This window comes from Macaca fascicularis, chromosome X, assembly GCF_037993035.2.
Source record: "Macaca fascicularis isolate 582-1 chromosome X, T2T-MFA8v1.1".
Taxonomy (NCBI): Eukaryota; Metazoa; Chordata; class Mammalia; order Primates; family Cercopithecidae; genus Macaca; species Macaca fascicularis.
The window spans coordinates 2818844-2846034 of record NC_088395.1 but is presented as its reverse complement, the minus strand read 5'-3'; the positions used below and the strand labels follow the sequence as shown (position 1 = coordinate 2846034).

At 43.8% G+C, this 27191-nt stretch overlaps 1 protein-coding gene across 6 annotated transcripts in view; it reads right to left on the bottom strand.

Moving 5' to 3' along the window:
- Positions 1 to 23305: 23305 nt before the first annotated feature.
- Positions 23306 to 27191, bottom strand: part of ARSF (arylsulfatase F) — an 80463-nt gene continuing 76577 nt past the window's right edge. For all 6 annotated transcript variants that reach the window (XM_065537755.1, XM_065537756.1, XM_015443596.3 and 3 more), the window contains 2 exons: positions 26060 to 26184; positions 23306 to 23807 (listed from right to left, as the gene is read on the bottom strand). In XM_065537755.1, coding sequence (XP_065393827.1) covers positions 23425 to 23807; positions 26060 to 26184 — 508 coding nt within the window. In that variant the 3' untranslated portion in view covers positions 23306 to 23424. The remainder of the gene's footprint in view (positions 23808 to 26059; positions 26185 to 27191) is intronic.

Sequence of the window (27191 nt, the reverse complement as noted above, 5' to 3'; positions counted from 1 at the left end):
AAAAGAAACTACCATCAGAGTGAACAGGCAACCTACAGAATGGGAGAAAATTTTTGCAATCTACTCATCTGACAAACGGCTAATATCCAGATAAAGAACTCAATTAAATTGACAAGAAAAAAACAAACAACCCCATCAAGAAGTGGGCAAAGGTTGTGAACAGACACTTCTCAAAAGAAGACATTCATACAGCCAACAGACACATGAAAAAATGCTCATCATCACTCACCATCAGAGAAATGCAAATCAAAACAACAATGAGATACCATCTCACACCAGTTAGATTTGCAATCATTAAAAAATCAGGAAACAATAGGTGCTGGAGAGGATGTGGAGAAATAGGAACACTTTTACACTGTTGGTGGGACTGTAAACTAGTTCAACCATTGTGGAAAACAGTGTGGCGATTCCTCAAGGATCTAGAACTAGGAATACCATTTGACCCAGCCATCCCATTACTGGGGATATACCCAAAGGATTGTAAGTCATGCTGCTATAAAGACACATGCACATGTATGTTTATTGCGGCAATATTCACAATAGCAAAGACTTGAAATCAACCCAAATGTCCATCAGTGACAGACTGGATTAAGAAAATGTGGCACATATACACCATGGAATACTATGCAGCCATAAAAAAGGATGATTTGTGTCCTTTGTAGGGACATGGATGCAGTTGAAAACCATCATTCTCAGCAAACTATCACAAGAGCAGAAAACCAAATACCACATGTTCTCACTCATAGGTGGAAATTGAACAATGAGATCACTTGGACACAGGAAGGGGAACATCACACACCGGGTCCTATTGTAGGGAGTTGGGGGGAAGGGAGGGATAGCATTAGGAGATATACCTAATGTAAATGACGAGTTAATGGGTGCAGCACACCAACATGGCACATGTATACATATGTAACAAACCTACACATTGTGCACATGTACCCTAGAACTTAAAGTACAAAAAAAAAAAAAAAAAAAAAGCTGAGGTTAAAATGCAGGTCTAACTGGCTTGCAAGTCCTGTTCTTTGTGCTGTGTCAGACATCATTAAACTGTTCTTTTCTCAAGGTTGGGTCAAGGTTGGACAGAGGCAAGCAGGAGCTTTAATCCTCTCTCCCCATCCCTGCATGCTCTTGTGAGTCAAAAAGAACTGTGCAGAGTCCACAGGCAAGGGCTGCCTTGAATAGGACTGAAGTCACACAGAGCATTGATGCAACCAGCGGACTTGCAACGGTGGCTGTCACCTGCTCTCCCACCTCGTCCCATTCCACAGCGTTGACAGCTTTCACGTTCTTTCTTTACGGTTGAGTGCTAACCTGCAGGTGTCTCTTGCATTAGGAGCTGGGGCAGTGACTCCTAGTGCTAAACAGAGCACCTTGCTGCTGAAAACAAGGAGGTCTCAGTGTGAAGAACAAGGGAATGAAAATCAAGGGACCCTCTCTTGTATCTGAGAAGGGCTTTGGCTAGCACTGTTTCAGAGGCATATGGAGAATTTAGGTTCAATAAATTATGTTCTTTATCCTGCTGTCCAGACCATTTATTCTTTCTGTTTATTTCTATCTATATATCTATGTATCTATTTATCTATCATCTATCATCTATGTATGTATGTATGAATTAATGTATCTATATATCTATCTATGCATCTATCTGTATTAGTCTGTTTTCAGGCTGCTGATAAAGACATACCCGAGACTGGGTAATTTGTATGGAAAAAGGGGCTTATTGGACTTACAGTTCCACGTGGCTGAGGAAACCTCACAATCACGGCAGAAGGGGAGGAGGAGCAAGTCACTTCTTACATGAATGGCAGCAGGCAAAGAGAGGGAGTTTTTGCAGGAAAACTCCTCTTTTTAAAACCATCAGAACATTCACTATCATGAGAACAGTGCAGGAAAGACCTGCCCTCATAATTCAGTCACCTCCCACTAGGTTCCTCCCACAACACATGGCAATTGTGAGAGTTACAATTCAAGATGAGATTTGGGTGGGGACACAGCTAAACTATATCACTATCCAGCTAGCTCCCTAACTACTTAGCTACCTACCTATCCACCCATCCATCCATCAATTTCATCTATGTATTTCATCTATCCATTCATCTCTCTAAACATTCACCCATATATTCTGTCTTTTTATCTATCATTTATCTATGTACCTAGCTACCACCTATCTATCCATCCATGTATTCTTTCTTTCCTTTCTTTCTCTTCTTTCTCTCTTCTTTCTTTCTTTCTTCCTTTCTTTCTTTCTTCTTTCTTTCCTTTTTCTTTCTACCTAGCTACCTACCTAGTTTATCTATCTAATCTATTATATTTATCTCATCTATTAATTATCCATTGCATTTATCACCTATCTCTGTCTAATTATCTATCTTATCTATCTAGTCTGTCACTTATTCCTCTATCTATCTACATCTATCACCTGTCTATCTATCTCTACTTGTCTATCTAATTAGGTATCTCACCTATTTGTCATCTCTATCTATCTTATCTATCCTATCTATCTATCTATCTATCTATCTATCTATCTATCTATCATCTATCTATCTATATCTAATTTCTCTCTCTCTGTTTCTCTCCTCTCTCTCTTTCTCTTTCTCTTTTTTCTCTCTCTCTCCCTGTCTGTCTGTAAAGTTTCACCACTTTTCTAAGCTACCACGTGGAGTTGACCATGTGAAACCAAGTATCCGCTACATTTTCACCAGAAGGCATTGTGTAGGTTGCATTTGTAATGAATTCCCCTCTCTCTCACTCCAGGAAGTGATCGGAGCCATTTGGCATTTAATTCAGCTAAACTGTGATTCCATTTGGACTTAATCAACATTTCCATGTAACTCTGCAAAAACAACAAGTGGGTCTACATTTCATCCACAGTGTCAGAAAATCTGGGATATGCATTAACTAGAGGCGATGATTAACTTAACATTTGCATGGCATAAATAAAACTTGCCATAGGTCATTTTGTGTGTGTTTATGTGTGTGTGTTCCAACTATAGTTGCATCATCAATTTTTCAAATGACTTTCTCATGCATTTGGGGAGGGTCATTGATTCCATATGGTTATGTAATAGCCATCTGTTCAAAATTTTTTCAACATTTAAGCAATTTCCCTTAATATTTTAACTCTACAACTGAAGATCAGAGAGCTAGAGAATTTTGATTCTGATTTGATTCCATTGTTTCAAAAGCACCCATTGGACTTACGCTATTTTAAGTAGAAGTATGTTTTTTCATGTGAGTGGAATTTCCACATGCTTTGAAAAAATAAGCGGTGATTCACGAGTTTCCCCATAATATGCTTCCCCACAATTGAAACTGGGTGTATACCAAGTACTTGCACATCCAGGAAGACATGATAACCAATAGTCTTCATTTAAGTTTACCAATAACCAGAATCAGTATAGGTAGACATATTTCTTTGTACACCAAATCCTGCATAACATGAGTAAAAGCATGAGTCCCTATGCTCACATTAAATGCATGTAAATAAATCAGATTAACAGAGCACATGAAACAGAGAGTTTCAAAGAACAATTTCAAAATCCCTTTCCACTAAGGTTACGTTATATTTTCAGCTATTCACTTACTGCTCATATCAATGTTTCACTCCAAATCTTAGAATTTGTTCCTTTACAAAAAAAGTGCTTCACTTTCTTTTATCTCGGAACCAGCAAGTTTTGTTTTTTGATGAAAGGAAATCTTGAAAATTACTCTCTGTTCATTTTCCTAGTCTTTTCCACCCAGCTATTTTTTCCATTGACGTAGATGTGGACATGGAACTCTCCTCCTTCAAAAATTATATTTCGTGTGCTGCTCCTGAAGCATTAAAGGTGTCTGGTGAGCTGGCAGGAGGTAGTAAGGTTTTAAAAACTTTTAAGTTTTTCCCTTAATTCATCCAAGTCTCAGATCACACCCATGATACTTAATTCCCTGCTACTTATTGTAAAGATTCATTAAGCAAATCTGGGGAACTTTTATTTTGCTAAAATACAAGGGTATTTCAGGAATGATAATTATTCCTTCCTTTTCAGCTCTTAAAAACACACAGAAATCCAGTTTACATCACTGGATGCTGGGCAAATATGTCCCATGGAAGCTGTAATAGGTTGAATGGAGACATTTAAAATATGAGTTCACATCTTAACCACAGAACCTGGGAATAGGACCTTATCTGGAAATAGGATCTTTGCAGATGGAATCAAGTTAAGGATCTCAAAATGGGATCATCTTGGATTATCTGGGTGGGCCCTAAATCCAATGACCAGTGTCTTTCTAAGAGGTGTCCTCTTGGCGTCATATGCAAAGCAGACACCTTGTTCTTGGTGAACACAACACACTTTTTTTTCTCCATCTTTGGGCTTCTTCTTGGGAGTATAACTTTTATAACCAAGCATCAAAGTGTCCCACTGGGGGTCAGGCATGGTGGTTCATAACTGTAATCCTACCACTTTGAGATTCCAATGTGGGAGGATCACTTGAGGCCAGAAATTCAAGACCAGACTGGACAACATAGCAAGACTCCATCTCTATTTTTTTAAAAAAGTGCTCCACTGGGAAAATTCTCCTCTTTCACTTGCTACCACCGTCTCCCTCTCAATGTCACCACTACTGCCGAAGCAATGCTGTCAGACCTTTGCCATTCTCAGAGACAGACACAGAGGAGAAGGGCCATGTGGAGATGGGGGCGGAGACTGGAATGATGCGGCCACAAGCCCAGAGATGCCAGGAATCCCCAGGAGCTGGAAGAGGCAGGAAGGATCCTCCCCTAGAGCCTCCGGAAGGAACTGAATACAAATGTAGTGGACTAAACAGTGGCCCCCAGAAAAATCTGTCCATATCCTAAAGCCTAGAACCTGGAATGAGACCTTATTTGGAAACAGGGCCTTTGCAGATGTAATTAGTTAAGGATCTTGACATGAAATCATACTGGATTACAGTGATTCCTAAATACAATGACAGGTGTCCCTATAAGAGACAGAAGAGCAATGACCGATTCAATGCAGAAAAAAATAAATAAAATAAGAGACAGAAAAGGAAACACAGACACAGACACAGAGGAGCAGGCCATGTGGAGACGGAGGCAGAGACTGGAGTGGTGCAGCCACAAGCCCAGGGACGCCCGGAGCCCCCAGGACCTAGGAGAGGCAGGACAGAGCCTCCCCTAGAGCCTCTGGAGAATCGTGGCCCTGAGATGTTTTGATCTCAGGCTCGGGTCTTCCGAACGGGGGGAGAATAAAGTCTTGTTATTTTTAGCCACCCAACATATGTTAATTTGTTAGGGGCCTCAGGAATTCCTCCAGAAGCTTTCCTGGAAGCTGCCAATTTTATCGTTTTAGCAATACCCGTTTCCTTGGTCCCATAAGGCAGGAACCATTCAGGGCAAAGAGAACAGCTGGGGTGCAGCCTGCCTTCTTCCAAGTGCACTTCTGCAGGTCACGGGCTTCATCTCTGTCTGGATCCTGCCTGTCCAAGATGGTCACTGGCATCAAACTCTGTCTTGATTTCATGGCATAATAAAATTGTCCCATGCAATTCCTCCCCTCTGCTTTACAGCTTGCCTCCCTTGTCCTCTTCTGTTCTGGGGAAAGCTATAAAATTACACACTGAAAAGAACAGACTTGGCACCCCAGTCTCCTAATTCCACATGTCAGAGAGGCTGCATGTAAAAAAATAAACAGACCGGGTAGATTGTCTTCCCTTTATCGGAAAGTAGGAAAAGTAAACACTTGTAGAGAAAGGGGTTTCTGTTTAGAAGGAGGAAACATCACTTTTTTTTAGCATAAGAGTTTTGCAAAATGAGCATAGTTGTCGTGAATGTATAAATCTGAATCATAATGAAAACACTGGCTTTTGACTCGGGAGCAAATCGAACTTTGAAATCATGAATGCTGGTGTGTTCTCTCTTTTACTCTTGGGTCTCTACTCTTGAGGGACTTGGAACTTTCTGCAAATTCTTCTCCAAATATTTGGGAGGGGCTCCCAGATGATCCCTCTTGGGGTTATATGCAAAGCAGACACCTTATTTTTGGTAAACACAACACACGTTTTTTTCTCCATCTTTGGGCTTCTTGGGAATATAACTTTTATAGCCAAGCACCAAAGTGCCCCACTGTGGGTCAGGCATGGTGGCTCATACCTGTAATCCCACCACTTTGAGAGGCCAATGTGGGAGGATCACTTGAGGCCAGAAGTTCAAGACCAGACTGAACAGCATAGCAAGACCCCATTTCTATTTAAAAAAAAAAAAAAAAAAGTGCTCCACTGGGAAAATTCTCCTTTTTCACTTCCTATCACCATCTCCCTCTCAATGTCACCACTACTGCTGAAGCAATGCTGTCATCTCTTTGCCACTCTCGGCAGCATGGGATATAAGCATGCCTCTCTCTCGCGCTCGCTGTTTCTGTCTGAGAAAACCCCAGAAACCTAGCTCACACCCAAAGCCTCACATAGATTGCAATGAAAGATCTCTTTCCTCTCTTCTTATACCTTCTTATTACTTCCTAAAAGGACTACAGATGTTGATCCAAACATTTACTAATAGTATAACCCCATTCATGGAATATCTTTACTATGTAGTTTTTTGTTTTGTTTTGTTTTTTGGTTTTTGAGATGGAGTCTCACTCTGTTGCCCAAGCTGGAGTACAATGGTACGATCTCGGCTCACTGCAACCTCTGCCTCCCAGGTTCAAGCCATTCTCATGCCTCAGCCTCCCAAGTAGCTGGAATTACAGGCGTGTGCCACCACGCCCGGCTAATTTTTGAATTTTTAGTAGAGACAGGGTTTCCCCATGTTGGCCAGGCTGGTCTCGAACTCCTTATCTCAAGTGATCCTCCTGCCTTGGTCTTCCAAAGTGCTGGTATTACAGGCATGAGCCACTGTGCCTAGCCTGGAAGTTACAATTATTAACAAGACAAAATAATATATAGGTCAGAGGTACGAAAATCAAGATAGAACTCTTTTAGCATCCTCAGGTAGGCATGTATTCAACTTCTGGTCAAGTGTAGATGTCTATTTTTAAAAAATATTTGGTTGGAGAGGACACAGAGAAGGTAAAGGGCTTGGTGAATGCAAATGGGAAGAAAGAATGCTTAATGCAGTTTGAGAAAAGTAGAAGCAAGCCCTGCGATCTAGTCAACAGTTTTCTAAGAGCATCATTAAAAGATGGCATCAGAATCCTTACTCTCTGTCTCCACAGATGTTCACAGCTGAGGAGAGAGGAAGCTGCACTGTCTTATTACAATGGAGTGATTCCTTCTATCAAAAGCAATCAGCAGTGGGATCTGTAGAGACCTGTCCAAGCTCCCTTCCAACCGTATATTTCCATGAACGTGCCCCAGGTTATGAAATCAGTTCCAGGACCAGAGTTCACAGTCCCTCCGAGCCCATTTAGACACGCATTACAGAAAACGACAGTGGTCCTCAACTCTGTATTTGAAAAATAATATGGTCCTAATTATACTAACTCCCTTTGCATGCCAGAAGTCTTATCCATCTCACCTTAAGGTCATGGTTTGGGAAAGGACAGCCTCACACGTGGAAGCCATTTCTCTACAATTTACTAGGTGATCACAGGCTTCGTTTCATCAAACCGTTTTTCTACAGTAGCCTCATAACATTCCCAGAGATACCAAGGTGAGGAGTGGCCATTTGCTGCTATGTTCTTTCCTTGGTTGGTTCCATTATAGCCCTTCAAGGATAGAGCAAATGGGAGTGATGGCCCACACCTGTAATCTCAGCGTTTCGGGAGGCCGAGGTGGGTGGATCACTTGAAGCCAGAAGTTTGAGACTAGCCTGGCCAACATGGCAAAACCACATCTCTACGAAAAATACAAAAATTACCTGGGCTTGGTGGTGCACACGTGTAATACCAGCTACTTGGGAGGCTGAGGCAGGAGAATTGCTTGAACCTGGGAGGTGGAAGTTGCAGTGAGTCAACATCATGTCACCGCACTCCAGCCTGGGTGACAGAGAGACTGTCCCCACCCACCACCCCCCAAAAAAGGAAAGAAAAAAAGATCAAAGAAGACCTCTCACAATAATCCTACTTTTTTCTCAGAGATGGTGGTCTGGAACAAGAAAACAAGGATGAATAATAGTGAAATCGGTTTATTGGAGGCTGTGGATATCATTTAATCATGAATCATTTAATCTACTTGTCTTGTGGCTTGACCCTAAATAGCTCCTGGACCAGTCCACATCGTTCCAGCTCTCATACTGCCGGGAGCCAGGTGGAAGATTTCATCATCTCTTCCCTGTCTTGATTACAACATCCCACTAACTGGTACCGCCTCAATTCCCAGCCTGATTCTTCTCTAGTCCAAAACCCTCTTGACACAGTAGGAGATGAGATTATAGACCTGATTGTGCTGTGTTCTGTGTAGACCCATTTCATGGTTTTCCTCTGTTCCTGGAATAAAGAAGAAGCTCCTCATCTTGGACCACGAGGTCTGAATCATCTGTACTTGTTGCTTCTTTCCTGCTACCTCTCCACCCTCAACGTCTGCCATCGTTTACCTCATTCTGTGTCTCCCAGCCACACTGGGGTTCTTACTACTCCTCAGGGTTGCACCACCCATTTTGTTACTGAGCAATGGGCTTACTGCTTGACATGTCTATAAGCCAATACCAGGGCACTGCTTTGGGGGGTTTTGCTGTTATTGTTTAAGACAGGGTCTCACTCTGTTGCCTGGGCTGGAGTGCAGTGGCACGATCTTGGCTCACCACAGTTTCTACCTCCCAGGCTCAAGTAATCCTCCCCTCTCAGCCTCCCGAGTAGCTGCGACCACAGGCACACACCACCATGCCTAGTTAATTTTTGTATTTTGGAGTAGAGACAGGGTTTTGCTACGTTTCCCACGCTGGTCTCCAACTCCTGAGTGGAAGCAATCCACCTGCCTCAGCCTCCAAAGTGCTTGGATTACAGGTGTGAGCCACCACACCCTGCTGTAGGGTACCATTTCGGTTTTTGTTTGTTTGTTTTTTTCTTTTTAAGGCTTTACTGTGAGGTCAACTGGCAAGGAGACAGGGGGCAGGGTTCAAATCTGTCTTCCTGATCTGGGGAGTTAGCTCAAATGTTTATGGGTTAAGAAGTATGTGGCTGGGCACAGTGGCTCATGCCTGTAATGATGGCACTTTGGGAGGCCGAGGCAGGAGGATTTCTTGAGGCCAGGAGTTCAAGACCAGCCTGGGCAACATAGCAAAACCTGATTTCTACAAAAAATACAAAAACTAGCCTGGTGCGATGGCGCATGCCCGTGGTCCCAGCTACCCACCCAGGAGGTTGATGTGGGAGGATCAATTAAGCCCAGGAGGTCGAGGCTGCAGTGCACCATGATCATGCCACTGTACTCCAGCCTGGGTGAAAGAGCAAGACCCTGTCAAAAAAAGAAAAAAGAAAAAAAGAAAAAAAAAAGCAAAGAAAAAGAAGTGAATGGAAGTGCTGGTGTGGCAAGTTTGAATGGAACACTGGATTTCAGTGCGAGGTCTTCAGGACGGCAGACCTTTCGCTTCTGAGTGGGTTTCTGCATCCTGCTTCCAGTCATGTCCTACTGTTTTTGGCATCAACAGTTCTGGGTGTGATTGGAGGTCAAAGCTTTCTCCCTTTGCCTATGCCCAGGCTACACAACGTGCAATGTTGGTTCTGTTACAACTGTGTAACAGCTTAAACAATGGTTAAACAATTAGTTGAACTGGTTCAACCTGATCTCCTGATTACAGTTTCTGTACTCCATTCCTCGCTAAACTCTACCAGGAAGGACCCAGTGCTTCATATGACCACCCCTTACCCTACTCACCCATCAGATTTTCCTTCAAACATCACTTTCTTGGGGAATCCTTCCTTCCTTTCCAAACTTGGGGAATTTCCTCTACCGTTCCTCTATATCTACTGCCAAACACTCCTCCAGGTACTAATGAAGTAGGAAGTAGTACTTTGTTATTTCTTTCTCCACTAAAACATAAGAGAAAGATAAATATGGTATCCACATTGCTGGCATGCTCCCTCAGGGGTATTCTGTACTCATTACATGCTTTTTGAATATGTAATGTGTAAATTTGTCAATGTATAAATATTCAATATGTAAATAGGCCAATGTGTGAATATTCAATATGTAAATATTCAATATGAAACATATTGAAATCTACTTCAAAGCTCACGGATTTTTTGAAATTTTCTTTGTTTTTTTCACTGATGTGTAATGGATCTACTTAGTTTGGGGATACATGTAATAATTGAATAGATTCATATAATTTGTAAAAATCAAATGAGTACTTGGGATCTTCATCTCCATAAACATTTGTCTTTTCCTTATACTAGAACCACTTGAATTCTTTTCTTCTAGCAATTTTGAATATGTAATAGATTACTGTAAACTATAGTCACCCTACTGACCTATCTAACATTAGGACTGTTTTCTTTCATGGAACTTTATATTTGTACCGTTGAATCAACAAAACTGATGTTGATTCATGAGATTAAACAACTACATCTGAAGAGATTTCATCAGTTCTCACTTTGCTGGGGACACACTTCATCCCCCTGTAGGTAATAATTGTATCTACACTGATGACATGTGACTCTGAAGTACTCTGGTTTTTTTATTTTTATTTTTTTGTATAAATAGAAATGGAGTCTCACTATGGTGTCCAGGCAGGTCTCGAATTCCTAGGCTCAAGTGATTCTCCCACCTTTGCCACCCAACATGCTGGGATTACAGGCATGAGCCACCAAGCCCAGCTTATTCTGTTTTTGTTTGTTTGTTGTTGTTGTTTTGCTTGTTTTCTCAAGATGGAGTCTTTCTCTGTTGCCCAGGCTGGAATGCAGTGGCACAATCTCGGCTCACTGCAACCTCCACCTCCCAGGTTCAAGTGATTCTCCTGCCTCAGCCTCCCAAGTAGCTGGGATTACAGGCATGTGCCACCAGGCCCGGCTAATTTTTTGTATTTTTAGTAGAGACGGAGTTTCACCATGTTGGCCAAGCTGGCCTCGAACTCCTGACCTTGTGATCCACCTGCCTTGGTCTCCCAAAGTGCTGGGATTACAGGCATGAGCCACTGTGCCCGGCCTGTTTTTTGTTTTGTTTTGTTTTGTTTTGTTTTTAGACAGGGTCTCAGTCTGTTAACCAGCTTGGAGTGCTGTGGCATGATCTCGACTCACTGCAATCTCTACCTCCCAGGCTCAAGCTATTCTCCCACCTCAGCCTCTTGAGTAGCTGGGACAGCACGCAGTACCACCATGCCCAGCTGGTTTTTGTGTTTTTTTGTAGAGACAAGGTTTCCGGACGGGCGCAGTACCTCACACAGGTAATCCCAACACTTTGGGGGGCCAAGGCGGGCAGAGCACTTGAGGCCAGGAGCTCGAGACAGGATTTTGCCGTGATGCCCAGGCTGGTCTCCAACTCCTGGGCTCAAGCGATCCTCCCACCGCGGCCTCCCAAAGTGCTAGGATTACAGGCATGAGCCACCATGCGCAGCCATTGAAAGTGTTCTTTCACTGAAATGCACTGTCTTGTTTATTTTTTTCTTTTCTTTTGAGATAGGGTCTCACTCTGTCGCCCAGGCTGGAGAACAGTGGTGCATTCTTAGCTCACTGCAGCCTCGAACTCCCGGGCTCAAGCCATCTTCCTGCCTCAGCCTCCCGAGTAGCTGGGCCCACAGGCATGAGCCAGGGCACCTTAAAAGAAGTATGCATTGGAGCTTTTGTAGCATCAGAGGAGTAAACAAAAAGCAGCAACAACAAAAGAAACATATTGGGACTGTGTCCCCAGAAGGCCAGATATGACCTGAACTAGTATGAGACATAAATTTACATGTTAAAGAAAATCTCCCAGTGCGGCTGAAGCCGGGATCCCCTAGTGCTTCTGTCTCACCTGCAGACCAACAGTCTCCTGTCATCCAGACTTCCACTCCTTCCTCCGCATTTCCCCTGAGGTATCTCAGTGGCATCTCCAACCCAGGGTTTGCAATGCATAGGTTCTTCCATCAGACCTGCCAGTGGCACCAGGATTCCTCTAGCAACTAAAGCCAAAAAAAAAAAAATTGGTTTATACCTATGGTCCCAGCTACTCGGGTGACTGAGGCAGGTGGGGGGCACCTGTAGTCTTAGCTATTTGGGAGGCTGAGGTGGGAGGATTGCTTGAGCCCAGGAGGTTAAGGCTGCAATGAGCTATGATGGTGCCACTGCACTCCAGTTTGGGTGACAGAGTGAGAACCTGTCTCTAAAAAATAAAAATAATAATAACAATATATAAGTAAAATAAATTTAACAGAGTTTAACTGAGCAAAGAATGATTCACAAATTGGACAGCCCACTGAACCAGAGTAGGTTCAGAGAGACCCCGGCACTGTCTCATGGTGAGAGAGGATTTATGGACAGAAAAAGAAAAGTGATATGCAGAAAACAGAAGTGAGGTACAGAAACAGCCAAATTCGTTACAGCTCACCATTGGCCTTACTTGGGCATGGTTTGGACAGTTGACTTCCTTTGGACAAAACTTTGTGATTGGCACAGAAGTGCCAGGTTCCAGTCTGTTTACACATCCAGTTAGGTTTCAGTGCACTGCGTACGGAGAAACCTTTAGGCAAACCTTAAAACATGTCACGGGGCAGCTTTAGGCTAACTTTCATTCAGCACATCCTTTGGCGCTCAGCGCAAATAGAGCTCTTGCCTTAAACATGAACAGTCTGAGAAGAGGGCTGCGCCTGTCTAGTCAGACCTGAAATTTCAGCGGGGTTTTGGAAAACTGGTGACACTTGCCCTAAGTTACCGTGAAGGCTCCAGGCTTGGTCTGGGTGATATTACCCATGTTCAGGGTGAACTTCATGATGAAGGACCTCCACTGTTGCACAAGGCCCTGTCATCAGAGAGACCAGAATAAATGCCCCTTTAGCAACTAAAACAGACCCTAAGGTTAAGGAAAGAAAAGTTAGCTACAGGCTGAGTTCACAGAGAGGCTAGCATGGCAACTTCCTAAACCCCTAAAGTTGTAAGAAAAACCACACTCTTGCTAAACTCCCGAAGAAGAGGAGCTACCAGGCAAATTATCAGACCTTCTAACCCTTTTTTTAAAACAAGGTCTCACTCTATAGCCCAAGCTGGAGTGCAGTGGTTTGATTATGGCTCACTGCAGGCTCAACCTCCTGGGCTCAAGCGCTCCTCCCACTTCAGCCTCCTAAGTAGCTGGGTCCACAGGTTCATGCCACCATGCTCAGCTAATTTGTGTGTGTGTATTTTTTGTAGAGATGGAGTTTCACCATGTTGCCCAGGCTGTTCTCAAACTCCTGAGTTCAAGCAAAATGCCTGCATCAGCTTCCCAAAGTGCTGGGATTACAGGCGTGATCCACTGTGCCCAGCCCCTTCTAACTCTTGACAACCCAGACTACTATTCAGACAGAGGAGCAGCTTTACACACACTCTTTTCTGATAAGCAATTGCAGACCTTACTCGTTTCACCAGCTCATAGAGGCTTCACACAAACTGTCTTTGTGTCCTGTAGTTCACCTCTTCATATGAAGAGCCAAATCCCACCTTTTTTTTTTTTTCTTTTTGGATACAGGGTCCCACCTTGTCACCCAGGCTGGAGTGCAGTGGTGCAGTCCTGGCTTACTGCAGCCTCAATCTCCTGGGCTCAACCAGTTCTCCCACCTCAGCCTCCCAAATAGTTGGGACCACAAGTGTGTGTCACCATGCCCGGCTAATTCTTTTATTTTTATTTTTTGTAGAGATGATGTTTCACCCTGTTGCCCAGGCTGGTCTCAAACTCCTGAGCTCAAGTGATCCACCCGCCTTGGCCTCCCAAAGTGCTAGGATTACGGGCGTAAGCCACCATGCCCCACCTCATTTTAATGCTAAAACATAGCCCCTAAATGAACATGGGACATATATTACGTATATGTTTACCCATTGGGCATGCACTCAGCTCCCCTCATAAATATGCAGAGCTTCTCCTCCAAACCTGCTGAATATGCATGACTCTATTGTGTAATATGATCCCTATGAGGCATGAGACCCAATCTCTCTTTTCCCTCTTCAGAGAGAGAGCACCTTCTGTTTACGCCAGGGACACTCACTCCCCAGTTTGCAAACTGACATCACCAATAAAACTCTCCTTTCTATTACACTATTTGGCCACCCCGGTGGTCTTTTGCACGACAGCTCTAAACTTTGCTTAAGGCTCTTGTAGGAGAGCAGGATAGGTCACCCCAGAAGATATCACTTTGGCATAAGGGTTATTTTGAGCTGAAGACAAATGGGAAGCAAGAGCTGCTAAAAGAAAACAGAATAAAACTCTCATGGGGGTTTGTTATACAGATTAGTTCATCACCCAGGCATTAAGCTTAGAACCTGTGAAAGGATAAAATATCTTGGGGCCCCCAAGTCACTAAGCTAAAGGGAAAAGTCAAGCTGGGAACTGCTTAGGGTCTCTGACTCCCATTCGAGTCAAAGTCCCCCCTCCTGCTCGCTGAGAGTCGAGTATCTGATCGCCTCCTTTGGAAAGGCTCATCAGAAACTCAGATCAATGCAACTGTTTGTGTCTCACCTATCTGTGACCTGGAAACTCCCTCCCGGCTTCCAGTCTTCCTGCCTTTGCTTCAAGCTGTCCCGCCTTTCTAGACCGAACCAATGTGCTTCTTACGTATACTGATTGATGCCTCATGTCTCCCTGAATGTATAAAACGAAGCTGTGCCCCGAGCACCTTGGGCACATGTCGTCAGGACTTCCTGAGGCTGTGTCACAGGGGCACGTTCTCAATCTTGGCAAAAGAAACTTTCTAAGTTAACTGAGACCTGTCTCAGACTTTCTGGGTTCACATACCCATTCGTTATTTTTCCTGATCCTCTCCCGCCTCCCATGCTCCACCGTCGGAAAGGCCCCAGTGTGTGCTGTTCCCCTCTTTGTGTCCACGTGTTCTCATCACTCAGCTCCCACGTATAAGTGAGAACATGCGGTATTTGGTTTTCTGTTCATGGGCTAGTTTGCTAAGGATAATGGCCTCCAGCTCCATCTGTGTTCCCGCAAAGGACATGATCTCGTTCTTTTTTTACTCAAACAATAAAAGCAAGTCAGCTAAGGGACTGGGGGGAAAAAAAAAAAAGCAAAAACCAAAACCTCTCTGCACTCTCCTATTTGCCGGAAAGTAGGCTTAGACTGTTAATTATCAGAGACACAGGCCTAGAGCAATCTACATAACAAACCTTTACTCAATTCGCCTTTATCTTCCATTTCCCTCCTGTATTTGTCTTCCCAAAGTCTGCAGCTCCTAGGAGCTTAAAAGGCCTTTTTCCTTTGCCTTTTTCCTTCCAGACAAATGTATTGTTCTTGGCTGATTTCTTCTATGCGCCCCAAGTTCTAACCATGTTTTTGAGTTACTCATCACTGAGTTTCACCCCATGTGGATGTGCACTGCATGTCTTAATAAATTCTCCTTTTCTTTTCTTCTTTCGACAGTTTAATTTCCAGGGCGGTAGCTGGAGAACTGAGGAGGACAGAGGCAAAAGTTGTTACTGTTGTTGTTTTTCCTTGTGCTCTGCCGGCACCCTGTCGAAATTCTTAAACATTTTGGAACAGGGAGCTGTTAAAAGAAAACTTCAGACAAGTGAAATTTGATGGAGTTTAATTGAGCAAAGAAAATATTTGATTGAATCAGGCAGCCTCCAGAAACACATCAGATTCAGACAGACTGCAGGGGTGCCTCATAGTCAGAACAAATTTATAGACAAAAAAAGTAAAGTGGGCCGGGCGCGGTGGCTCACGCCTGTAATCCCAGCACTTTGGGAGGCCGAGGAGGGCGGATCACGAGATCAGGAGATCGAGACCATCCTGGCGAACACAGTGAAACCCGTTTCTACTTAAAAAAAAAAAAAAAAAAAATTAGCCAGGCATGGCGGCGCCTGTGGACTCGAGAGGCCGAGGCAGGAGAATGGCGGGAACCCGGGAGGCGGAGCTTGCAGTGAGCCGAGATCGCGTCACTGCACTTCAGCCTGGGCGACAGAGCGAGACTCCGTCTCAAAAAAAAAAAAAAAAAAAACAGTAAAGTGAGGTACAGGAATCCGAAGTGCGGTACAGAAACAGTGAAATGGATTACAGCTTGGCGTTTGCCTGATTTGAACGCAGTTTGAACACTCAGCAGTCTATGAGTGGTTGAAGTATGGCCACTGGGATTGGCCAACACTCAGCTATTGGTACAGATGCATATTTTTAAGTTAGGTTTTCAATTTTGTTTGCCTAGGGTACCCTTCATCTACAAGAACTCAAATATAGAAGTACAGAGTCCTTCTCGGGCCATATTTAGTTTGCTTTAGCAGACGTAAGCATTTTATTTTTACTTTTACCTGTTTCCCCAAGAGCTAAGCATTTTCATTTTGCACTCGGCCTTGCAAACTATATACCTGGTTCTATCCACAAAGGAAAGATGCCAAGAACTGAGGTTGCTTAAGTCATTATTACTCATATTGATAGCAAGAGTGGGTTTCTGCAAAAGTTTGCTCTTAAATGTGCATATTTCCTAAGTCTATACCATCAATAGCATTTCTCTGGCAAGGACTTACATTTGGCTCTTGGGGTTAAAGTTAGGGAATCTGGATTGCTGATCAAAATTCTGCTTAGAAGAAACAAAACTAGGCTGGGCATGGTGGCTCATGCCTGTAATTCCAGCACTTTGGGAGGCCAAGGTGGGCGGATGGCTTGAGCCCAGGAATTTGAGACCAGCCTGGGCAACATAGTGAGACTCCATCTCTATGAATTATACAAAAATTAGGCGGGAGTGGGGGCTCGTACCTGTGGTCCCAACTATCTGGGAAGCTGACGCAGGAGGGCACTTGAGCCTGAGAGGTCGAGGCTGCAGTGAGTCATGACTGCAGCGCTACACTGCAGCCTGGGTGACAGAGCAAGACCCTGTCTCAGAAAAAACGGAAGGAAGGAAGGAAGGAAGGAAGGAAGGAAGTCTTTACTGTTTAAAGAATGAATACAGACTGGAGATGTGGGTGGATATTTGGCATTTTCCAAGTGGGTGTTTCACTTGCATGTCATCTAAATGCAATGGAAAATCAAATCAGGCACACTTGAAGAGGCAGGATTTTTCTAAATCAGAATCCAAGCTTTCTATTCTGCGGAATCTGACTGCCATCCTGCCATCTGCAGCTGGAAAATGTCCATTGCTCAATTACCATCACCAAGAGGTGGCCGGGCAACTAACCATAAATCACCCCAAGGTATCCACCCATACAAACTGTGCTTCCATGCAGTGTGTACTTCCTGTGTCCCCCGCTGTTTTTTACAACAGTGCTAAGGAAACCCGCTCCAGCCAGAGGCAGGGCTTCTGAGACCACTGGCAGATCTGAGTAAGGAAAACCCTATAACCCTAACCCTAGGAGTCTTTACTCTTTGTGGGTCCATCCGATTTGGGATTTGCTCTTGAATCCCTGTACCACCCAAGTCAAATTTCATAAAAGATTTGGATTGGAAAAAATCATTGCAAGTAGGCTCCTAAATACACTGCTTCCTTAGCTAAATTATAGCCAAGATCTGAGGTGCGGGTGCTGCTTTCAGCCAAGCCTTTTGAGATTATTTATTGTTGGCCCATCTCAACTCTAATTCACATTGCTTTACTCATCCTCGGAACACGGCCTTGAGACAGAAGAAACTATGTATCTTTTCTCCAAATTTAGACCAGTGTCTGGATTATTCTAGGTTCTCCATTTATGTTCACCCTCTGAGGGGTGAATGAGTAGCACAGATCACACATACTAGTTGTAATTAAAATGTATGTGCTTAGAAAAATCCAGATGATAAATGATGCACTTTGATACTTCTGTCTCTCTCTCTCCACCGCTACCCTTCTGTCTGTCTTTCTCTAATTTTTGCTTTCTGTTATTCCTGTCTGAAACTTTAGGCAATGCATTCCATTCCTTCAAAGCTATTAAGGGTTTGAGGAGCTTATGTAAAATACTGACCATCTCAGATGGATAAAGTAGGTGGAGGTGAATTTCTGGATTCAATCAAACAGCATGGGTTGAAAAAGGTGTCTTTCCTTTACAAATTCCTCTTCCAAGAATAAAGTTAAAATGTACGCTATCTTTACAAAAATGCAATCAATGTACACATTTATCGTATTAGGAATCTGGAGCAAGCTGTGCAGGCAGCTGTGTTAGCATGCCACCTAGTGTTTACATTCATCTAATGGTTAAAAACACGCACTGCTCAATCAGGCTTGTGTTCCTCGATGCGAAGGAAAGAATATAAATTATTTAAAGGATAATTCAGAATGAGGAAATAATAGACATTCCTTAAGTAACTATATTTGTAAACTGAATTGTATAATTTATCTTTCTATTTAGGGAAAAAGGTTAATTAAGGGCTTAAGGGGCATATGGAAAATATTGACCACCTCAGATAGACAAGGCAGGTGAAGGTAATTTTCTTGATGCAATGGGTCATGATAGGTTAATCAAGCATTGAGTTTGGAGTGTTTAGACCAATGGCAAAGGTTTGTATCATTTTGATAGATGACGTTCTTTCAATTTTAATCTTAAGGTACTTTCAAAGTAACCACTGGAAAAGGAAATATAATACTTATTAAGAGCTACCTATGGGCCTATGGGCTGTGTGCAAAGTCTTTTAGCGATAGTATCTCCATTAATCTTTGTAAGTCCCGTAATAAACTTTTTAGTTGCATTTCACAGATGGAACAATTGAAGTATACATAGATTAGGGAATATGTCCAAAGATATTTAGTTGGTAAGAAGAACAATTCCCACTCACCCCATTGTGTCAAACCCTAGAGAACATTCTTTCCACCTCTGAACACCACTGTGTGGAAAAGAACGTGTTCCCTTGGTGGTACATAGCTTGCTTTTATCTACTACCGTCTCCTTGGCATGTGGTTAAAGAAAATGGAAGGACAGGTGCCAGGGAGGGAGAAGGACCTTGCATGTGGGGTTGACAACCTTGGGTCCAGACCTCATGGTCCTGCTCCCTTTACAGTGTAGACTCACCAAAGCCTCCTCGTGTCTCCACACTCTGTGTTCTTCATCTGCAAAAATAAGAGCATTTGAGAAGAAGATTTCAGAAGTTATTTCTCAGGCTAAAATCCTAAGATTCTGTTCTAGGGTATTCTAAATTCAAGGTGAACCTCCTCCTAACAGTGATGAGAAAATGACGATGTTTCAGAGATCTTATAACAAAGAGTGGCAGAGAAATTGCTCAGCCTTTGTAAGGAATTCTTTTGTGGACAAATAAGATCTAATATGGTTGCCCCAAATCACTTAGGAAAAAGATATCCTAGTTTAATAGTTAATATTAAGACAGTTATTTGTCTTTCACTTGACACGTTCATATTACTCCTTAGTAAAGACAAGGCAACAGTATATGTCCATTAAATTAAGACAAACACACATAGTTTTCTAATTTTTTTTTATTTCCATAGGTTTTGGGGGAACAGGTGGTGTTTGATTACATGAGTAAGTTCTTCAGTTGTGATTTGTGAGATTTTGGTGCACCCATCACTGAGCAGTATACACTGCACTCAATTTGTAGTCTTTTATCCGTCACCCCCTTCCCACCCTTTCCCCCAGAGTCCCCAGAGTCCATTGTGTATACTTAGGCCTTTGCATCCTCATGGCTTGGCTCCCACTTATGAGTGAGAACATACGATGTTTGGTTTTCCGTTCCTAAGTGACTTCACTTAGTCTCCAAACCCATCCAGGTTGCTGCGAATGCCATTAATTCATTTCTTTTCATGGCCGATTAGTATTTATTTGTACATGTACATACCACAATTTCTTTATCCACCTGTTGATTGATGGGCATTTGGGCTGGTTCCACATTTTTGCAACTGCAAATTGACGAACACACATGATTATGTCACTCCTGGGGTTGCACCTTTGAAAGACACTCCTGGAGGACAGGTGAGTCTCAAAATGGTTCAGGTTAAGGTATTTTCAGAATAGCCCACAAGGGTTCTTGGCTTAGCTTAGGAAAGAATTCAGGGGCAAACCAGAGGTAGAAGAAAACTGCTTTAAGGAAGTGACAGTGTTACAGCTCCGTGACTGCTCCTGCAGAACAGGGCTACCCTGCAGGCAGAGAGGAGCAGCTCAGGGCAGTTTTGAAGTCATATTTTTATACCCATTTATTTTTATTTTTATTTCTTTCCTTGTTGGAGACTGTGCCTCACTCTGTCACCCAGGCCGGAGCACAGTGGCACAATCTTGGCTCACTGCAACCTCTGCCTCCCGGGTTCAAGCGATTCTCCTGCCTCAGCCTCCTGAGTGCCTGAGACTACAAGCATGCTCCACCACACCCAGCTAATTTTTTTGTAATTTTAGTAGAGACAAGGTTTCACCATGTTGGTCAGGCTGGTCTCAAACTCCTGACCTCAAATGATCTGCCCACCTCAGCCTCCCAAAATATATACCCATTTTTAATTGCATGCAGATTAAGGGGTGGATTATGCAGAAATTTCTAGGGGAAGGGTAGTAATCGTTGAGTTATTGCGTCATTGCCATGGAAAGGGGTGGTAACTCCTGGGCATTGCCATGGCAATGGTAAATTGACATGGCACACTGATGGGCGTGTTTGACTGAAAGCTGCTTCAGTCTGCCCTGTTTTAGCTAGCCCTCAATCTGGTCTGGTGTCCAACCCCCACCTCTGGAGTCAAGTCCTGCCTCCTACTTCAACATCATAGGCTTGATGTACATGGAAATTTGGGGTTGGCATGCCTAGGGTCCCAGTCCCAGCCCAGTAACACCTAAGCTGTGTTCTCCTGAGCAAGTTACAGAGCATTTCCAAGTCCCAGGTGCTCTTCTTGGTATATAGGGGTGCAACAGATTAAATTATGACCTCCTCAAAGGTTACATTAAAGTCCTAAACCTTGGTACCTGTGCATGAGACTTTATTTGGAAATAGGATCTTTAAAGATGCCATCAAGAGAAAACAAGGTCATACTAGATGAAGGTGGGTTCTAAATTCTGTATGACTATACTCTCTCTATATAAGGAGAGAAAGATTTAAAGACCCAGGGCGTAGACATTCATGTCATGACAAAGGCAGAGATTGGAGCGATGTGTCCACAAGCCAAGGAATGTCAAGGATTGGCAAGGATAGATTCTACCAAGGGCCTCCGAGGAAGCACCTTGATTTCTGAACTTCTAGCCTCCAGAGTGGTGGAAGAATGAACGTCCGTTTTCTTAAACCACCAAGTTTATGGTGATTTTTATGGCAGCTCTGGGCAATCTCACACAAGTGTTTATACCTAAATCAAGAGGCTGAATTAAGAAGGAAATAAGAGACTTCATCAACGCTCTGGCACATTCTGGGGGAATCAAAGCAGTGCTCCTCCCAGGTTGCTAATGCCTACTTCCCTTTGCTTTCTAGAACTTGGCTGCTCAGGAGAGGCAATGGCTTATCAGCTGTTGCTGAAATTTCCAGACTGCCAGGAGACCAATTGCTATGTCACTCAGTGCTAGCACGTGTGAAAGGAAAATATCCTGGGCCCCCAAAATGACTCAGGAAAACTCAAGCTGGAAACTGCTCAGGGCAAACCTGCCTCCCATTCTAATCAAAGTCACCCCTCTGCTCACTGAGATAGACGTACATCTGATTGCCTCTTTTGGAAAGACTCATCAGAAACTCAAAAGAATGCAACCGTTTGTGTCTCACCATCTGTGACCTGAAAGTCCCCTCCCACTTCAAGTCTTCCAGCCCTTGCTTCAGGTGGTTCCCGACTTTCCAAAGCAAACCAAGGTACTTCTTACATATGTTGATTGATGTCTCATGTCTCCCTAAAATGTATAAAACCAAGCTGTGCCCCGACCACCTTGGGCACTTGTTGTCAGGACTTCCTGAGGCTGTGTCACGGGCACGTCCTTGACCTTGGCAAAAGAAACTTTCTAAGTTAACTAAAAAAACTGTCTCAGACTTTCTGGGTTCACACGCGTTTTGCTGAATTATTGCACCACTCTTGATTCAGTTTCTATGTATTGTTGACAAACATAAACCCTTTTGGTTGGTTAGTGGCCACGTTCAGACTTGTTTCTCTTAATGCACTGTTTCAGTGCCTGCTATGTTGCCTCCTGTTGACACAGGGCCTTATATTTAGAGCAAAGCAGCTGGGCAGATGGCACAGGTGTCTGTAGGTGCCTGTTTTCTGGCACGGAAAGACATGTTTAGAAAATGGAAACGAGGCTTGGTGCAGTGGCTCATGCCTATAATTCCAGCACTTTGGGAGGCTGAGGCAGGAGGATCACTTGGGGACAGAAGTTTGAGATTGGCCTGGGCAACATAGCAAGACCCATTCTCTACAAAAGAATAAAAAGAGCTGGGTGTGGTGGTATGTGTCTGCAGTGCCACCTACTCCAGAGGCTGAACTGGGAGGATTGCTGTGGAGCCCAGGAGTTCAAGGCTGCAGTGAGCTATGATTGCACCAGTGCACTCAGCTGTCAACATGAATGACACGGTAACTATCTACACAGGAAGGTCATGCGCTACCAACTTCTTCAGAGGCAACAAATGGTCATCGATGTCCTTCACCCCAGGAAGGCAACAGTATCTAAGACAGAAATTCAGGAAAAGCTAGCCAAAATGGACAAGACCACACAGAGGATGTCCTGTTTTTGTTTTTGTTTTAAATGGAGTCTTGCTCTGTCACCCAGGCTGAAGTGCAGTGGCGCAATCTTTGCTCACTACAACATCCACTTCCCAGGTTCAAACAATTATCCTGCCTCAGCCTCCCAAGTAGCTGGGATTACAGGCATGTGTCACCACGTCTGGCTAATTTTTGTATTTTTAGTAGAGGCGGGGTTTCATGATGTTGGCCAGGCTGGTCTCGAACTCCTGGCCTCAAGTGATTCACCCATCCCGACCTCCCAAAGTGCTGGGATTACAGGAGTGAGCCCCTGTGCCCAGCCAGGATGTCCTCCTTGTATTCATATTCAGAACTCATTTTGGTGGTAGCAAGATGACTGGTTTTGGCATGATTTACAAATCTTCAGTTTATGCAAAGAAAAATGAACCCAAACATAGACTTGCAAGACACAGTCCATGTGAGAAGAAAAAGACCTCAAGGAAACAGCAAGTGGAATGTAAGAACAGAGCAAAGAAAGTCACGAAGACTGCAAAGGCCAATGATGGTGCTGGCAATAGGCAAGGTGGAGACTGGGCGAAAAACAGAAGAAGTAGCAATTCTGCAGTGACATTATCAGCAGTCATTGTGTGGATATTTTACGAGAGAATTAATAAATTATAGACTTTCGGGAAATAAAACAAATTTCAATCAACATTTATCCACAGGAATCCAAAAAAAAGCAGCAAGTGGAATCACCAGTGGGCCTTTAATAATCTGGAACGGTAGATTAATTTATTGGCTCTTAAATGCACTCCTTGCAAACTTGAAAGCACCAAAGATAGTGGTCTCTGGTAGCCTGATTGTAATTATCTCTTCTCATTAGGAGCCTGGGACTGAGAGAGTTCCTCTTCCTTGTCACACAGACAAAATGGGAACACCCCACAGCAAGGCTTCAGCCACATCCTGCCCTGATTCAGTTCTGAGAGTTGGTAAGTCACAGGCATGATGGTTTCCCGGTGTTCCTTCAGGGCGTCGGCCACCTTTTTAATCACAAAATCATGGAGGGGCTCTGTGGCAGGTGTCAGGGGTGTGGACTCCGAGGGGTCCCTGGAGAGATCGAAGAGCAGAGGGGGGTTGTGGTAGGTAACCTGTTCTCCGAAACATCTGCATAACGAGGTGACATAGCAGCCACCAGCTTCTGGTGGCTGGAACACCGGGGTCACATAGTGAGCCTTCCAAACCGCCCCACCTGGAGGAGAAAAGAGAGACTCGTCAAATGATGTGCATTTCAGCCACATCAAAGGAAGTCCTAGCGTTCTATAGCAGGGGCCCCCAATCCCCAGGCCACGAACTGGTACCTGTTCGTGTCCTGTTAAGAACCTGGTCACACACACAGGAGGTGAGTGGTGGGGCGAGAGAGTGAAGCTTCATCTCTGTATTTACAGCCACTCCCTGTTGTTGGCATTACTGCCTGAGCTCCGCCTCCTGTCAGATCAGTGGCTGCATTAGATTCCCATAAGAGCACGAACCCTATCGTGAACTGCCCGTGCGAGGGATCTAGGTTGTGTGCTCCTTATGAGAATCTAATGCCTGATGATCTGTCACTGTCTCCCATCACCCCAAATGGGGCCATTAAGTTGCAGGAAGGCAAGCTCAGGCTCCCACTGATTCTACATGATGATGAGTTATAGAATTATTTTATTATATGATACAATGTAATAATAATAGAAATAAAGTGCACAATAAATGTAATGTGCTCGAATCATCCCAAAACCATCCCCACACCCCAGTCTGCAGAAAAATTGTCTTCTACAAAACTGGTCCCTGATGCCAAAAAAGTTGGGGACCCCTGTTCTAAACACTGTAGAATGACTATAGTTAATAATAACATGTTACATAGTTACAAACAGCTAGAAGGAGGATATTCAGTGTTCCCAACACAAAGAAATTATGCATGTTTGAGATGATGGATGTGCCAATTATTCTAATCTGATCACTATGCATTGCCCATCTCAAAATATCACTAGATACCCCCAATTTTCATGTGCAATGTGTGCATATTATTACGTGTGTGTCACTTTTTAAAAAATTTTAAAACTTCCAATTTCTGGGTCATAAACTCATTTTCTTCTAACACTTTTAATCTTACATTTTATCTTTAGTCTGTCTAGAATTGATTTTTATAAATGAAAGTTTAGCCATGACCGGCCAGGCGTGGTGGCTCACACCTGTAATCTCAGCACTCTGGGAGGCCGAGGCAGGGAGATCACAAGGTCAGGAGATCGAGACCATCCTGGCTAACATGGTGAAACCCTGTCTCTACTAAAAATACAAAAAATTAGCGCGGGTGTGGTGGCGGCGCCAGTAGTCCCAGCTACTCGAGAGGCTGAGGCAGGAGAATGGCGTGAACCCGGGAGGCAGAGCTTGCAGTGAGCCGAGATCACGCCACTGCACTCCAGCCTGGGCGACAGAGTGAGACTCCGTCTCAAAAAAAAAAAAAAAGAAAGAAAGAAAGTTTAGCCATGACAACTTATGCCTACAAAATAACCTGCCCATAGAAGATACGCAATAAGTATTTTTTTATCTCCAAAAAAAAAAAAAAAAAGAAAGAAAGAAAGAAAGTAAGCACATCAGAGGCATGCGCCCACGGTGCTGGCTTCTCTTGTCTTCTTCCATCTTCTCAAGGCTGGTCCTTGGGTTTCTTTTTGCCCACAGGTCAATGCTAAATATTATGCAATCCTTACAACAAAATGAGAACATTAGAATCCCCTGGTAAAATGATATACACATTTCCCAGCAGACATCAGTCCTGTTTCTAAAAATGTATATATATATTTTGGCTTTGTTTTTGTTTGAGATGGAGTCTCACTCTGTCTTCCAGGCTGGAGTGCAGTGGCGTGATCTCAGCTCACTGAAACCTCTGCCTCCTGGGTTCAAGCGAGTCTCCTGCCTCAGCCTCCCGAGTAGCTGGGACTACAGGCGTGTACCACCGCATCCGGCTAATTTTTGCATTTTTTAGTAGAGACAGGGTTTCGCCATGTTTGCCAGGCTGGTCTCAAATTCCTGACTTCAACTGATCTGCCCGCCTCAGCCTCCCAAAGTTCTGGGATTACAGGCGTGAGCCACCACGCCCAGCTAAAAATGTATGTTTCTTAAAAGTGTCTCCCTGACTTTATAGGCAAATCTTATGTTCATACATCTGTTTTCTTTATTAAGGTGTAATTGATAAGTAAAAATTGCATAGATTTTCCAGGCACAATGTGATGTTTTAATGTATGTGCATCTGCTGAGATAATTAAGTGAAACCAGTTAGCATCTCCATTACCCCCACCTGCCTTTCTGCAAAAGAGCAATTCTGAGAAACTTCTCCAAAAACATGTGTTCAGTGACAGCCCTGGAATGAAAGGACCGGTCCAGGGAGGAAAGGAAGAATGTGTTCAGGATACACCTGAGGGACCCTGCTCCTGGCAGGGAAGAGGAAGCAACGGGTTGAGCACTCACTGTCATCCTTGGGGATCCACCGCACGGCGTGCAGCTGGGAGCCACAGTAGTGGAACAGAAACTCATGTTCCGAGTGCCTGGCGTTGCCCTGCAGCAAGGGCATGAGGTCTCGACCGTCAATGACCCTGCAGAGACACAGACAGTGCAGACAAGGAGAAGGGAGAGAAGGGACGTTTGGTCCCAAGCTACCTGAAGAGTACTTGGTGAAGACTGCGTCATGCCTGAGGGCCAGACGACAGGTACTAAGTCTTTAGGAAAACTCACGCATGCTCTCTGGGAGATTACACTCCAGTGGGTAAGGGAAGAAAGCTAAGCTTTGATCCTGAAATGATGAGGCCGAGGAATGTGACAATGCATGCCCCAAAGGCGAAAAGATCGGATCGCCTTGGCTGTGACACAGAGGCTCTCCGCAGCTCAGCAATTGGTGACAATTTCATAAATCTGAACTTCATTTGCAATCATACTGCTACCCTTTGAAAAAATTTTATGGAATCATTAAAAGTCACATACTTCTAATTTTATATGAGAAATGGAGTAAATGAACGCACAAACAGAAAACCAAGCACCATGTTCTCACTTATAAGTGGGAGCTAAACACTGGGTACACATGAACATAAAGACGGGAACATGAGACACTGGAGGGCTCCAAAACGCAGGAGGCAGGGAGGAGGGAAGGGTTGAAAAACTGCCTGCTGGGTACTATGTTCACTACTTGGGTGACGAATTTGATAGAAACCTCAGCATCACACAATGTATCCAAATAACAAACCTGCACATGGGCCCCTGAATCTAAACCAAAATGAATTTTAAAAATTTATATTAGAGAATAGATCTCATGCCTTATATTAGAAAGCAATAATAATAAAAGCTGCTTTGTAATGGGACACATAATAATACATCCCAGATAAGGATTTTTCTCTTTTTCTTTTTTGAGATGGAGTTTCACTCTTGTTGCCCAGGCTGGGGGCAGTGGCGTGATCTCTGCTCACCACAACCTCTGCTTCCCGGGTTCAAGGGATTCTCCTGTCTCAGCCTTCCGAGTAGCTGGGATTACAGGCATGTACCACCACACCCAGCTAATTTTGTATTTTTAGTAGAGATGGGGTTTCTCCATGTCGGTCAGTCTGGTCTT